This window comes from Notothenia rossii (genome assembly GCF_949606895.1).
Source record: "Notothenia rossii genome assembly, chromosome: 11".
NCBI lineage: Eukaryota > Metazoa > Chordata > Actinopteri > Perciformes > Nototheniidae > Notothenia > Notothenia rossii.
In genome coordinates this window covers 2,579,492-2,595,453 of record NC_136910.1, presented here as the reverse complement: position 1 = coordinate 2,595,453, position 15,962 = coordinate 2,579,492, and the positions used below count along the sequence as shown (strand labels likewise).

Sequence of the window (15,962 nt, the reverse complement as noted above, 5' to 3'; positions counted from 1 at the left end):
CCGTTAAAAAATGCTTTAAATTCACCAAAATGACGACGTTTGAGAGGACATTTTGAATGTTTTCTGAAGACTCATAAAATCCCGTAGCTGTGCTTCTTCCCGTTCCTGTAACTGTCCAGGTAGCATTTGAAAAACAGTTTGAGCTTCTTATTTCAAGTTTCTTAAAAAAAAAAAATTGAGAAAGTTTTGCATTATTTAAAAAATGTTTTAAAAAGTTCTTAGGTCAGAAATATTCTTGTTTGCATTTTGCAGAGATAAATCTCACTTTTTTAAATGGCCATATCCTTCCTGTTTCCTACAAAGAAACAGATCCAACAAGTGGTCAAAACAACCTGCAAAATGAAATCTGCACGACTGAAAAATGCTTTATTGAGAACAAACATTTGCCAAACATGATGAGACATTTGCGAGGACATTTTGAACGTTTTGTGAAGTCTCTTAATTTGTAAATCCCGTATGACTCTTCCCGTTCCTATACCGGTCCAGGTCGCATTTTAAAGTTTATTATTTTGAGAAACGTATGAATTATACAAAGTTTTAAATATTTCTTAGTTCAGAAATATTCTCATCTGTATTTTCTAAACGACCATATCCTGCCTGTTTCCTACCAAGAAACAGAACCAATAAGTGGAAAGAATAACCTCCGAGTGACAAAAAAAATGAAATCAGCACGACTGAAAATTGCTTTATTTATAACATACATTCGCCAAACATGACGACACATTTGCGAGGACATAACTAGATCTAGAGTCTCATAACTAGTAAATCCCGTAGGTGTGTTCCTTCCCGTTCCTGTACCTGTCCAGGTAACGCAGCGGCTGCCGGTGGGGGTGTTTGACCTGGGGGGGGTGGTACACCGGGGGGCGGATGAACTCAAACACCGGCTCCCTCATATCTGCAGAGACAGGAAATACAGATTTATTATTCTCACGGCATTTCGTGTTATCGTCACAAAATTAATGTAATCTATTGATTCGTGTTCACCAACACCGTGTCACACAGAACGATTTTAAAAGCAATGTATTTCTATTGGTGGTGTTTTTCGTGCCTGCACCACGTCTTTTTGTCCGGTCGGGTCGTGGAAGACTGCGGAGTTCATAAAAACACGTTCTTACTCAATATCAAGCCACGATTATTGCTTTTATTTTAAATTGTATAATGTCTGACTTTTTTTTGCCGTCCGCGAGGAAAATAAATGTCTCAGAGCCTCAGAATACTGAAATCTGTATTTTTGTAATCTTTCTTTCCAATTTGTTATTATTTACATTGCTTTTAAAATCGTTCTGTGTGACAAGAAAAAAATTGGGAAATGAAGCTCAGCGTCAATTCTTTCAGGAAGACTGGTTCCCACGCTCTCATTCACAATTCTGCCTCACTCACTCGCCCCCTTTCTCAATTAGCAAAAGGCGCAACTCACCCCAGCTAAACCAATCGGCTGCGTCTTATTTCCCACAGCCAATCAGCACACCAGGCAAAACCTTTAAATCCGCTCTTCTCTCTTATTTTCACTTCTGCCAGACGGGGCCACTGCTCATTCCCTGGCCTCAGCCACTCTAGCCCCACCCCTAGGCAGGCCTTACATTTCAAAGGCAGCTAACATTTCAAACCGGCTGAGGGCAAAAATACTACAAGGCAAAGACATCAATTTGGTCAGCCTCCTTCTACCCTCTCTCTCCGGCAGAGGAATAACAGCAGTCTTTAAGGCATCAGATCCCCGCCTCAATAGAGACCTTAATATCGGGCAGCTCTTTGTAGCTGTCGGAGTTTACAGGGACGTGATTTGCTCCGTTTATCCCGAGAGAAACACGAGCTAGACCGCTACATGGCGCTAATCGGGAACCTTAACCAGAATTACTCAGAACGTATTCCTGCATTACCATGAAAGCTTTCCTAGACCCTCCATGAGACAACTCCGGCGCGTCCATTAACAAACTTAAACACTGCTTCCAGGCGCTCGGAGTTCCTCCGGCAAAAGAGAAAACATCAGGTCCCGTCTCCAGTCCGGAGTTTCTCGGCATCACCCTGAACTCCATCGATATGAAGGCATCCCTTCCCTCCGACAAACCGCATCCGAGATATAGCGAAATCCCACCGTGAGGCAAAAGAAACTGCTCTCTCTCCTCGGGCACCCGAATTTCGCCACGCGCCTCATCCCGCAAGGGCGCTCCTTCATCTCCCGCCTTCTAACGCCGGCGTCTTTCGTCAATAATCTCCACGAACGATTTCCCTAGACGAGGGCTGCCGCTCCGATCTACGCTCCTGGTCCCACCTCCTCGACCACTGGAACGGCATCTCGTTCTTCTACGATGACCTGGTGCATTCCTCTGACTCCCCGAGGTGTTTCACAGACGCCGCCCCATCCGGGGGGTTTTCCAGGGAGAATGGTTCGCAGGCTCACGGCCGTCCCCCATCTCCCGTCTGGCTCCATCCTCGGCAATGCACAAAATGTACCCTATAGCCGCAGCTTGTCACGTATGGGGCCATCTCTGGACACACAAACGCATTTCAGACCTATGCGACAACGAAGAGAAGCATCACATGGTCTTCAATCACTCATAACTTCATCAGCTCGCCACGTTCCTGATCACCTCAACACTCTCTCGTTCAACTTTCAGGCTTTCCGGAGAATCTGCCCAGACGCCAATCCACGACCGATCAGGATTCCCCCATTCCACCTCATAGCTCTATATTTAAATTCAACCCCATCACGAGCTACCTCGACTCAGCTAGAGCTTTATGAGAAAAGGCTTAGCCAAGTCTTCTATCAAAACGTACGACTTTGCCTGGCATACATTCGCCATGTCTTCCGTCACACTACGCATGCCTCTCAAACCCGTTACTATCAACAACGCGTGCGCCTTTATTTGCTATTGCACGGATGACCGGCATTTCAAGCCCCAGTACATTCGCAGCCTGCCCGCTGGCATCCAATTTAATATCAGATGCTATGACCCCAGCTTCGCAGCCTTTTCTCTCATCCCGCGGTCAGACTTATTCTTAGATCCGACCGTTATCCACACAGCGTTATCTAACCAAAGATCTCTCAAACCTTAACACTGGTAAGATACGCATATGACTGGTGGTGGTGTAATTATATCTCTCAGATACGTCGTATTACATGTAGAGATGTCCCGATCCGATCACGTGATCGGGGATCGGAGCCGATCACGTGATTTTCAAAAGATCGGTATCGGGAGAAAAAAAATCGGGGATCGGGATTTTTTTTTTTTTTTTAAATACTTTTTTTTTTTTTTTTGTATTCAATGTTACAAAACAAAAATGACCATGTTCAAGTCCTAAAATCATCCTGAGGCCTTAGTTTTGGATTCAAATTACACAACATCATGTATGTGTTGCTTCTTTGGGGCTTGTTTTCATAGACCTGCTTATTCCTCTCAAATCTGGCAACAGAGTGGGCGCAGTGTCTAATTGTAGCAGTAAGCTAACGAGTACTGAAAGCTTTATTTAGTTTTGATCCAATGCTGCACAACTGAACTGATCCAATGCTGCTGTGAAAGAAAGAAGCTATATCCATGTTGGATAGAATATCCAATTTAAATAAAAAAATAACCTTAAGGGACAACATGAATGCTTTTTTTTCTCTTAATGCATTGCATAAAGATCGGATCGGGAAAAATCGGTATCGGCAAATTGTCAAAATCAAATGATCGGAATCGGATCGGGAGCAAAAAAAGGTGATCGGGACATCCCTAATTACATGCAATGTCTCTAATTCTCTACTCTCATTCTCTAAACAGGAGCCTCACTCCCTGCAACCAAATAAGCATGAAGGGGCAGGGAGATCAGACCCTATAACACATGCCCGTGGGTTAGCCAAGCTAACAGGAGCTTCTCTCCACGCAAACTAATATCGCATGGGAGCACGCACTACCCAACGCGGCCCAAGCCCTCTCGCTAGTAGGCTACTAGGTCGCATTGTGCCAACAGCATCACATCGGGCAGAGAGAGCTCTACCCACACGGCGCTTAAGTAACGTCAGTCGATCAGCGAGGATTCTAACACGTCGGCAGCTCTCTAATACGGGCTGCAGCTCACCCGGTTCTAAATCCTTTTTCCCTCTCTGCATATTTCTGTCTAACCCTCCTTGTTTTCACAGACTCGTCACATCGTAAGTATATGTCCACGTTCAGAACTGCGCTATTTGTAACAACACTCGGATATCGTTCACATCATCATTATTGTTTTGGGGGTTTCTCTTTTTAGTCGGCTTCCCCTCCCCCCTAATTCCTCACAGTATGATGCGGTCTAATCTCCAAAAACACTATTGCGCACACGGCAATACAAATGTTATCAACTTCAACTAAGTCTCTCCTGATGAATTGGTGTCGGTGAACACGAATCAATAGATTACATTTGTGGCTATAACACGAAATGCCCCGACACTGGGTTGGAAGATTAGATTCCACTTTGTCGTCAATGCTATGTAATGTCATAAAGTGCATGGGGTTTCAATGAAGTCACATCACAGAACAATGTACACAAATATATATAAATGTATTTGGAAAATGGGCAGATGATGAGCATATCCACATAGGGTGCAGGGTTTCGGCATATATGGTTGAATACATGGTTAAAGAAAATAAAAAGCGTCATGAGAGAGGTGTTTCCTGACGTACTGAGCGAGTTGTGGAAGGTGTCGCTGACGGACTCGTCCCATTGGCTCTGGAAGAAGGAGAGGCCTGCAGGCGTCATGGCGTCCTGATGCTTCCTGTAGAAATCCAGAGTCTTGAAGGAGCGCTCGGCCAGAGAGAGGCTGCAGGAGGAGAGAGAGCAGTGTGTGTGTGTGTGTGTGTGTGTGTGTGTGTGTGTGTGTGTGTGTGTGTGTGTGTGTGTGTGTGTGTGTGTGTGTGTGTGTGTGTGTGTGTGTGTGTGTGTGTGTGTGTGTGTGTGTGTGTGTGTGTGTGTGTGTGTGTGTGTGTGTGTGTGTGTGTTGTGCATCAAACACACACTGTTTATTATACTGATGTTTTTTTCAATTTAGTTTTAAAGAAAAGTATAAAAATGTTCTTAAAGGTCCCGTGTCATGGCCATTTCTACTGATCATAATTCCATTGTTGAGGTCTACTAGAATAGATTTATATTGTGCAATGTTCCAAACTCACATTGGTTTCTCAAACAGCATCTCTGTATAATATGTGTATTCACTCTCTGTCCTACACGCCTTGTTGGAGCTCCTGCCCCCCCCTCCCTGTGAGCCCACTGTGCTCTGATTGGTCGGCTCGCCCACTCTGTTCTGATGAGTCCACCACCGTTACAGCAGAACATCAGTGTAACAATGGCGTTTGTTAGCAACCAGGAAATGACACCAGTGATGACAAACAGATGAGAATGTTGCGTGGGGTCTGGGTGCCGTGTTGGCGGGACGTTGCGGGGCTCGCTGCTGTGAGGAGCGGACAGTGTGAGCTGGGTTCATTTCCTGCTTACAGCGAGACATCGCGAATGGATGCGGGAAGGGGGGGATGCTGAGGGGGCTGCAGCACCCCCATCTGCGAGACTCCACTAGCACCCGCACCCCCAAACGCGCCGCACCTACATTGTAAGCGCTCCACTAGCACCCCCCCCCCCCCCTAGCGCGTCACAGTTTCACCGCTGAGAGAGAGTGTGTGTGTGTGAGGAGCTCCACGGATTGGTCCATTTGGGTATGGGCACGTCACTGTACCCGGGAAGAAAAAGGGAAATGTCCAACGAGGCGTTCTGGGGCAGCACAGACAGGTCTTCTCTGGGTTAGAGTTTTACTCACTACAGGGTGTACTTTGAGGGTTTGTGACTCTGCAGACCGTTTACATGCAGAACAACCTTCATAACACACAAGGGGACGGGTAATAACCGGAAAAGCATGACATGGAACCTTTAATAATACTATTACTACTACTAATAATAATAATAATATGTTGAGTGTGTCCCTCACCACGGGGTCGTCCGGACGTCTTCCTGGAAGTCGATGCGTACTTCCTGTTTGAACAGGAAGTAGACGTATCGGTGGAAGCCGGTTCCTTTGGGGGGGAAGGGGGGGAGGTAGTGACACAACTCCTCCCCTTCCTGCACCGACCCACCTGGTATGTTCCCTCTGCACACACACACACACACACACACACACACACACACACACACACACACACACACACACACACACACACACACACACACACACACACACACACACACACACACACACACACACACACACACACACACACACACACACACACACACACACACACACACACACACAGTGACTGCCCGATTTGCAGCGCAAGTACGAGTTTTTCCTCCATGTTGGAAAACTACGTACGGCAACCCAAACAGGACATTTGACGTACTGATCTAGTTTTGTTACTTTTTTTATGAAAAGTAATTTCCCTTTTCCAGGAATATCAACAGAAAAAGTTTGGCCGGACTAATACATTTCTAATGTTAAATAAATGAAAACAATTCACAGTTAAGAATGAGATATTAATTATGAATGCCATAAATGATTGCCTATATTTACAGTTTCTTATTTTTCCAGTGTGAAGGCTGTCAAACTAAAGTTAAAATCATTCTTCACTTATTCTGAGAATGTACTTTAGTGTACAGATTGACTATTAGGCTGCTGTGTTTATTGTATTTTTGTAACTTTGGCACAACAATTTCCTTCGGGATAAATAAAGTATATCTTATCTACTTAACCCACGAAAAGGATTTCTTCCCACAAATGTAAACTTCCTTCACCCCACTTCTATGCCCTTAAAACAAACCTTGAGTATGTAAATGATCAGATAACAGGTGACTTGTTTTACTCACACGAGCCAGTGGACGTATTCTGCCTCGTTATCCAGAAGATGCTCATCTGAAAAAAGCATTTCATTGAAGGCACTTTGTTAATGCTGAGAACCAATCAAAAGGGGGCAAGAGACCGATCCTGTTCGTCACTATAATGGAAACTCTCATGAATGCAATCCATCATTTTTTTTATTTCTACATCATTACTTTTTTTATTTAAATGCAATCCAATACATTTTTTGAGTTATGATTCTTAAAAAGGCAGCTTATTGTTTCAGAGGAATAACCTGGTATTAAAAAAGGATTGACGTCATATTGACAAATAATGCCTTCTATTTTAAATATGACGTGATTAGTTTTTAATATTGACTTTTTGTGTGTGTGTGTGTGTGTGTGTGTGTGTGTGTGTGTGTGTGTGTGTGTGTGTGTTTTAAATATCTAGTCATTATTTTTAATACATTTTCTGATTATTAACTTGTTTTTTCATATATTTAGAAAAAGCTTCTGTTTTTATTTATTTTTTTTAATTTAAAAATAATTTCTATTATTTGAGTTTCTCGTCATTTTAAAATGCTTACTTGTTATATTGCATTTTGCAATACCATTTTATTATCTTGAGATAGTAAGTTAGTTCTACGGGAATAGTATGTGACTCTTACCCGGACAGGTGAGCATCAGCGTCCACAGGGAGCCTTCCTCTGCTTCAAAACTGATCTGAGGGACGGACGCCGCCTGGACACAAGAAACAGACAGAACATGTGAAATGTAATCTAAAAAGACACAGGGATAATAATAATAATAATTAATTACATTTTTAATTTCTTTCCCTGGTGCTCAAAACGCTTACAAGCAAGTAAAACAAAATAACAACAAAAGTAGAAAGTGCTAAGCTAGGTGGAATAAGGGCAAGGGGTTAGTGGGTTAGGAGTTGAAGGCAAGAGTGAAAAGGTGAGTTTTGAGGGATTGTTTGAATGATGTGAGAGTGATGGCGGATCTGACATGGCTGGGGAGGGAGATCCAGAGTGTGGGTGGGGGGCCGCTGCGAAGGCCCTGTCACCCCAGGTCCGGAGCTTTGTCCTGATGGGCTGCAGTAGGTTAGCTACAGCAGACCTGAGACGACGGGTGGGGGTGTGTCGTTGGATGAGGTCACAGAGGTAGGGGGGGGCTTTGAAAGTGAAAAGTAATATTTGAAAGTCAAAGCGGTGTTTGATGGGGAGCCAGTGGAGGTCATGGAGGATAGGGGGGATGTGGTCGGAGCGTGGGGTGGAGGTGAGCAAGCGGAGCTGAGTTTTGGACATATTGAAGTTGCTTCAGTGTGAATGCAGGCGATCCAAAAAGCTGTTGCAGTAATCCAGTCGGGATGTTATGAAGGCATGGATCAGAGTTTCAGCAGCGGTCGATGAGAGGGAGGGTCTGATGCGGGCGAAGTTCTTTAAATGGAAGAAAGTGTTTTCTGTGTAATGTAATAAAACGCAGGGATGGAGCGATATGGTGCGTTCAAAGACCAGATGAAAACAATGTTTATATGCATGTTTACAAACCATAGCCTGTCCTTGGTACTAACCCTGAAGACACAGCTTTATCTATGAGATTATTTTATTTGGAGTGTTAAAGGAGCAGCTATAATGTTAACTCAGCCTAGCTTCAATCAAACCAATCTCCATTCAGGAAAACACACTTTAAAAGAAGCAGAACTAATAAAAGAGAGGAAGTTAAAGCACTTTGAGCGGCACCTGGTGAAGTGCTTTACAAATACAGCTTTATTCTTGTATCTGTAGGAGCCACATGTAAAGCTTTTCCTGTATTTGTAACATCACATTTTTTGAGTCACTATAGGAGGTGGGCGTGTCGTTGGATTTGTGTGGTGACGTTCGCGGTTATATCTGCGCACTTTGTCATAGATGGAGGTGGAGTGAGCAGGGGAAGGACCATTTTTGTTGACCGCATGCACAATCACATACTGCAGGGGTTTTCAAACTGTGGGGCGCGACCGGTACTGCAGGGGGGGCGCGGGAAGAAATTGTAACTGCTCGAAAATATCTCATTGGCCAGAGAGCTGTGGGCCTACTGCTGCCCTTTGCAACATCCTGCTTGAGTGAGATGCTGCCATCAAAACGAAATACAGATCAAAGCTGAACATTGAGAATGAACTGAGAGTGGCAGTCTCAAAACAAAATACATTTGAATTCAAACATCTACTACTCAGGGAAGAAGGCAGAGAGGTTTTAATTAGGCCAAATGAATTCACAGTATCTATTACAAACAGTAGTCCATGTGTAATCCATAATAAAATATAAAAGGATAGTTGGATCTTCTTATTATTAGCAGAGGACATGTTATGTTTTTACAGCAATATACAATTAATCCTACCAATATAGATGGGAACCGGGTTGGGGGGGCCCGAGTGAAAACGTTTGGGAACCACTGACATACTGCATATGGACTAGAAACTATTGCATGTTTTCCTGTTTCGTTTGCAAATAAAAGGTCAAGCGCATACCAGTGGAAAGACTTTTCTTGCACGTCAGATGTTGTTCTCTTGTTTAGTCCCTCGTTGCACTAATACTGGATTACTACAGCCGCAATAATATCCTTTTACCTACTTCTGTTGGTGTCAGCCGGTTCCCATAATGCACCTGTCCTCCGTTGTCCTGGCTGTAGTTGATCTGCATCAGAACCTGAGGTAGAAAGAGGGCGTTTGGGAAGAGATCTCTGAAGACGCCGTAGTGCTCGGCGAGTCTCTGGATGTGAAACGGACCGGAGCTCTTCCTCCACTCGTCCTGAACTCGATCCAGAGACACTTTCACTGAGGGGACGGAGAGAGAGAGCAGGTGAAAGGACAATAAAAATGTCCTTCACAGAAACATCTTTGTGTCTCTCTGAGTCTGGTGGTTGTACTCCGTTTTTCATTTCCACCTAATTATTAATACAAATGTTTTTATATGAGAGCTTACGAGTCCTCAGACGAGACGCCCTCTCCAGCTCGGCGTTCTTCTTGTTCTCCTTCACCATCTGCGTCCTCTCCTTCACTTCCTTCAGTCGACTCGGGCGTAGATACGGCAGCCCGATGTCAACTTTCTCTGCATCTGAAACACAGAAGAACAGCAGGGATATCAGAGAGAATCAAATCAAACGTTATTTGTATAATAATAATAATAAAGCTTTATGTATTAATTATATTATATTTAAGCTCAAAGTGCTTTACAAAATGGCGACACATCACAAGTTAAAAATAAGCAACAAGAAATTCCCTTCAGATTATTTGTTAAGAACTTTAAAAGGTAGACGCAGCAAAATATAACATGTCATCAGGTTAAGAGACACAAGGAGGTAAAAGGTAATATAATACGAATAAAATATAATAATGATTTTTCCCTGACTGAGAAGACACAAGACAACTGGATCAATACAAATGGCAATTAAAGCGTTGCATGTTGAATGTTGACGTGTTGATCACTTCTCACCGTGCTCTGGATCCTGTTTCTCCACGTAGCTCCGGTATGTTTTCCACCAGGCCGGTTTGTTCCTCGCCTCCTCGGCTTTCCTCAAGTACCGGGTGTAGCTGCGGTATTTCTCTAGAGACTCCAGATCTGTGGAGTCCAGATCCTCGTTGGGCATCGGACCGAGAGGAGGGACGAGCCGGCGGAGGAACGCTGCGTGGGAGACATCAGGCAGATAGTTCGAAACACTTTATTAGAGGTGGAAGGAGTATTCAGAGCTTGTACTTGAGTAAAAGTAGAAGTACTCAGATCTTGTACTTGAGTAAAAGAAGAAGTACTCAGATCTTGTACTTGAGTAAAAGTAGAAGTACTCAGATCTTGTACTTGAGTAAAAGTAGAAGTACTCAGATCTTGTACTTGAGTAAAAGTAGAAGTACTCAGATATTGTACTTGAGTAAAAGTAGAAGTACTCAGATCTTGTACTTGAGTAAAAGTAGAAGTACTCAGATCTTGTACTTGAGTAAAAGTAGAAGTACTCAGATCTTGTTCTTGAGTAAAAGTAGAAGTACTCAGATCTTGTACTTGAGTAAAAGTAGAAGTACTCAGATCTTGTACTTGAGTAAAAGTAGAAGTACTCAGATCTTGTACTTGAGTAAAAGTAGAAGTACCAGAGTGTAGGAATACTCTGTTACAGTGAAAGTCCTGCATTCAAAATGTTCCTCAAGTGAAAGTAGAAAAGTATTCTCATCAAAATATAGTGAAAGACAGTAAAAGTAGTCTTTGTGCAGATTGGTCCATTTCAGAATAATAGATATGATATGTTTTATAATGATTGATCATGAAAGTGTTCTCAAAGCTGGTAAAGGTGCAGCTAGTCTGAATGACTTTGTATACTGCAGGGTAGCTGGTGGATTTACTCCAGGTGGAACTAAAGTCTGATTTAACACTTGATTAGATTTCACATCATTCCTCCACATCTGTGAAGTAACTAAAGGGATTACATATATGTGTGGAAGAAAGTACACCATGCACCTCTGAACTGTAGTGGAGTAGAAGTACAACGTAGTATGAAATGGAAATAATATAGTACCAGTACCTCAAAATTGTTCTTAAGTACAGTACTTGCTTAAATGTACTTAGTTAGTTAGTCCCACCTCTGTTCTTGTGTTTATTATGTAAATAACTTGAGTGGTCGTACTTTGTTAATTTCAACCATGCAATGTATTGTAAATAGCAGCCGATATGAGATGGATAACCCTGTCAGTGCTGACACTACTATTGTACATGAATACCCCTTTTTCACCAATGCATACATTTACATTTCAATTGTCACTGTTTGCTATGGAGTTTGGCGAGACGTGAAGAAAGCAAACGGATGTAACCAGACACACATTAAAGAGTACAATATCTGCCTCCAAAATGTAGTATAGGAACAATATAAATGTACATAAAGTGAACATATTCAATTGTAGTAAAAGTACCTCACATTATTAAAATATAGGACTTGAGTAAACATATTAGATACTTTGAAACTCTGCAGTATATGTATTTGTTGCAGCCGATGTATAAGATAGATAACGCTTTAGGGGCTGACACTACCACTTTACATTAACACCCTTTTAACACCAATGCACAACTCATTTTAAAGTGTAATTGCCACTGTTTTCTAAGGAGTTTGGTGACATGTGTTTCTCCACCGACGCGGATCTGCTTTAAACTGATGAAACAAGAAAAACACGCAATATTATTAGGATGTACTTCAATGTAAACATGATATCATTCAGAAATAGGAGTTAAATTACCTGTAGTGATAAATGTCCTTGCATTATTGACCCCTAAATCTGCTCCAGTTCTCAGGGCTGTGCGTAGCGCCATGTTGGAATGAGTTCTTTCGCTTTTTTTTCCCGAAGTACGGTGTCCGAGAGGACCAAAACGAGAAATAAATAATAAACAAATAACCCAAATACCACACAAATTTAATAAATAACGTTTTAAAGAGTTTGATGCTAAAACATTCTTCTAAAAAAGCGATTTTTAATTCATATTTAAAAAAACAAAACAAAAAACAGATCGTCAGTACGTGATGGCGTCAGTTTTACGTAATGCGTCATCAGGAACTAGACGTTCCTTCAGATTCTCACAGATGCGGAGCACCAATGTAAAGAAGTGGTAGGAAATAACCTTTTATTTTTGCTTTATCTATCAATGAATGAGTGTACAAATGTGCGGTAATATACAGTTTCATCCCTAGACTGTTTTAATATTATGAGTGTTGTGTCTCAACGTCCTTTCTGACGTCTACTTACGTGAATTGTGGCTAAATGCTAAGCTAGCTAACGTTAGCTTCTGGGTTTGTTTTGGTTTTTACCCGTGGTTTCGATCTAAAAAGCAATGAATTGTGTTTTTTATGCGTTTTGGGGGAGTTTTCGCCTATATTAAGGGCTGAATATGGGATATTGCTAACCCCTTAATTACAGAGATGTTAAGCAGTTACTGTCATGGTGGTTTCAGATATAAACACTGATATTAGTGCTCGATATCGATATGTGGATATTTATATAACTGTCTTCTTTGGATTTGGATGGAAAAAGGCACAAGTGTTCTTGGTTGAATGCCTGTTTTATAGATAAGCATGTCTCCTCAACAAGAATGCCAAATTAAAGTTTAATCATGTTTTGAAAGTTGTTTTCTTGCCAACACTTAAAAAAAAGTCTACAAATGAATAAAGTGATATAATCCCAATATATGATCAGTGGTTTAACAAAATGCCTCTCTAAAATTAAACTAGTGGACCAACTCTTTAAGTCACAAAAGAGTCCAATTGTTTAAATGATTTACAAAAAGTCCATCAAAAGTTAGAGAAATATATATTTTACTTTTTATACTTTAAGTACATTTTGCTGGTGATACCTTTTACCTAGGTAAGAGTTTGAATGCAGGACTTTTACATGTAATGAAGTATTTTGACAATAATGTATTGGTACTTTTACTCAAGATAATTATCTGAATACTTCTTTCAGATCTGGCAAAATGTACCAATGTCTGCAACAAATCTTTGCTTCACATCGATGAAAATATATATTCTTCTACCGCTAATGGATAGATAGATAGATAGATAGATAGATACACACATACATACATACATACATACATACATACATACATACATACATACATACATACACACATACATACATACATACATACATACACACATACATACACACATACATACATACATACATACATACATACATACATACATACATACATACATACATACATACATACATACATACATACTTTATTGATCCCAATTTGGGAACATTTTTGATATATGAAATAGAAATAAAATAGCATTTAAAAAGTAATAAAATATACATGTGGAAATACAAATGTCCAGTAACAAATATAATGCAGGATATTATTGTGCAAGAAAGGATTATTAAATAGAATATGAATGTAAAATGTCCAGTGGGAGTTATTAAGCTCTGGAGCAGACACCATCATCACGACCAACGTCTCCCTGTGTTCTTGTCGTCCGCAGAGATGTCAGCTGTCTCAGAGATGGATCCTCATGACTCAAACCTCACCTGCATCATTTGTTTTGAGCGTTTCCGGATCCCCGTCACCATCCCCTGCGGACACACCTTCTGCCAGGAGTGCATCACCAAGCTCTGGGACACCAAGAGCAAAGCAGAAATCGGGCCTCAGTGTCCGCTTTGCCAGCAGGAGTTCCCCGTCCGTCCTGACCTGAAGAGAAACGTCTCCATGTCGGAGTTAACGGCGGCAGCAAACACCTCCTCCTCCTCCAGCAGGGAGGTGCTGGTGAGGGGGGGAGACGGGGGGAGAGCCATGCCGCTGTGCGACCGACATAAAAAGCCTATGGTTTATTACTGCCGCCAGGACAAGATGTCCGTGTGCTGCGTGTGCGCCATCTCCGAGTGTGCCCAACACAAGATGGTGATGCTGGAGACAGAGAGGGAAAGTCAAGAGGTAAAGTTAGTTTCCTAAAGAAGGGATTTCTGTTCAAACTTTCTCTAAATCTGATTTCCCAAAGCCTGGAACAAAGCGAAACGTTCTGGGAACATCTTGGGAATACACTGGGAAATATGCTGCTCCAAAAAAGGTGTTTTTGCTTCTAATAAGTACAAAAATCTGCTCCTAGAACAAGTACAAATACCTGGTAAGAATATTTGAAATAACAGAGGTAAATCAGATCTCGTAATTAGCCGGGAAAAGTTATTTTTTAACTATTTTGGAAATGTTTGTTACTAAATAAGCCACAAATTGTAAAAAAAAAAATCAGTATTCTGACGTCAGATGTTGATTTTCCAATAAAAATGTTAAAAAACATGTTTCATCTAAGATACAACTCAAAATAAGATGTTTCCAAGAGTCTTAACAAGATACTTAAGATACATTTCCTGAATCAAGACCCTATATCTCACTGCAATGTTAATCAGTTATTACAGAGTTCATGGTTTCTCTAAATCACATTTCTGAGGCCTGGAACAAAGCTAAACGTTCTGGGGAAATTGTGGGAACACACTGGAAGAAATTCTGCTTGAAAACAATTGCAAAAATACAAGTTTTCGCTTCTAATAAGTACAAAAATCTGCCAATAGAAGTGACATTTTGCTTTGTTAGATGTCTTGAAATAACAGAGGTAAATCAGATCTTGTTATTAGACGGGAAAAGTTATTTTGAACTCTATTTGACCAGAATCAGGACATTTTGTGTTACTAAATAATCCAGAAATGCTCAAAAATGTTCTGTTTTCTGACGTTAGTTGGTCATTTTCCAATATAAATGTTAAAAAAAAGTGTTTCATCTGAGATACAACAAAAATAAGAGTCCGAACAAGATATATATAAGATGCATTGTCTAAAAACAAGACCCTACATCCCACTGCATTGTTACTACTTAAGTTATTCGGTGTTATATCAGGTGTAAATAAATATTCTGACTAGTTATTAGACACATATACTTGGCAAGATGTTGAGTTTTTGTAGTGTTTAGTGAAATTGAGTGTTAACATATTGCAGTACATAACAAAGGAAAAGCCTTGCAATAAAGTGATATTAGTTTTTAAGGGAAAGGAAACTACCCAAGAATATACTGGTGCAGGGATGACGTATTTCTGTGTTGGACCCTGAAGGCAGCATCCCTCTGGTCCAATGGGATTTCTCCATTCCACCACGTTTTGTTCAGAAAGGAACGTTTACTTATAAAGTACAACAACAAGTGTTAAAGGCAAGATACACGCATTATAATATCACATTTCAGTCATTCAGCCCAGAGAAGACCATTTGAAACAGGACACCGTTGTGTATTAGTTAACCTGGATAAATGATTGTGTCCTTGTTACTGGTTTGCTCTTCACAGATGCTGCTGGAGAGGAAGAGTAAGGAGGTGGAAAAGCTCACAAAGGAGACGCAGAAAAATATAACCGACCTGTCGAATAATATCAGTAACGCTAAGGTAAGCATAGTGACATCACCATGTCATATTCCTGCTTCTATATACAAGTATGAACCTGGAAATGAGTGTCATCGGGCCCCTTTGAAGCAACTGTAACTTCACTTCTTTACACTGCAAAGCTGCAGCTGAAAGTGGATTTGAACTCTGAGGTCAAAGCCCTTTGTTCACGTTTTGTTCGCCTGGGTTTTTTTTTTAGTGCAGATGATTTTGAAACATGAACCCTGTGCGATAGAAAGTTGTGTTTTTCACCTGAAG

General features: G+C 41.3%; 2 protein-coding genes across 2 annotated transcripts in view; one reads left to right on the top strand and one right to left on the bottom strand.

Annotated features, from left to right (window-relative positions):
• Nucleotides 1-672: 672 nt before the first annotated feature.
• On the bottom strand, nt 673-12,131 carry mrpl38 (mitochondrial ribosomal protein L38). Its single transcript, XM_079660301.1, has 9 exons — nt 12,026-12,131; nt 10,248-10,436; nt 9,738-9,869; nt 9,387-9,589; nt 7,443-7,515; nt 6,805-6,850; nt 5,930-6,088; nt 4,638-4,774; nt 673-895 (listed from the first exon to the last, which is right to left on the bottom strand). The coding sequence occupies exons 1-9, from the start codon at nt 12,096-12,098 to the stop codon at nt 759-761; spliced, it is 1,149 nt and encodes a 382-aa protein (XP_079516427.1). The 5' UTR covers nt 12,099-12,131; the 3' UTR covers nt 673-758.
• A 180-nt stretch (nt 12,132-12,311) lies between these two features.
• Nucleotides 12,312-15,962, top strand: part of trim65 (tripartite motif containing 65) — an 11,447-nt gene continuing 7,796 nt past the window's right edge. The window contains exons 1-3 of the mRNA XM_079658434.1: nt 12,312-12,392; nt 13,771-14,219; nt 15,612-15,799. Coding sequence (XP_079514560.1) covers nt 13,773-14,219; nt 15,612-15,799 — 635 coding nt within the window. The 5' untranslated portion in view covers nt 12,312-12,392; nt 13,771-13,772. The remainder of the gene's footprint in view (nt 12,393-13,770; nt 14,220-15,611; nt 15,800-15,962) is intronic.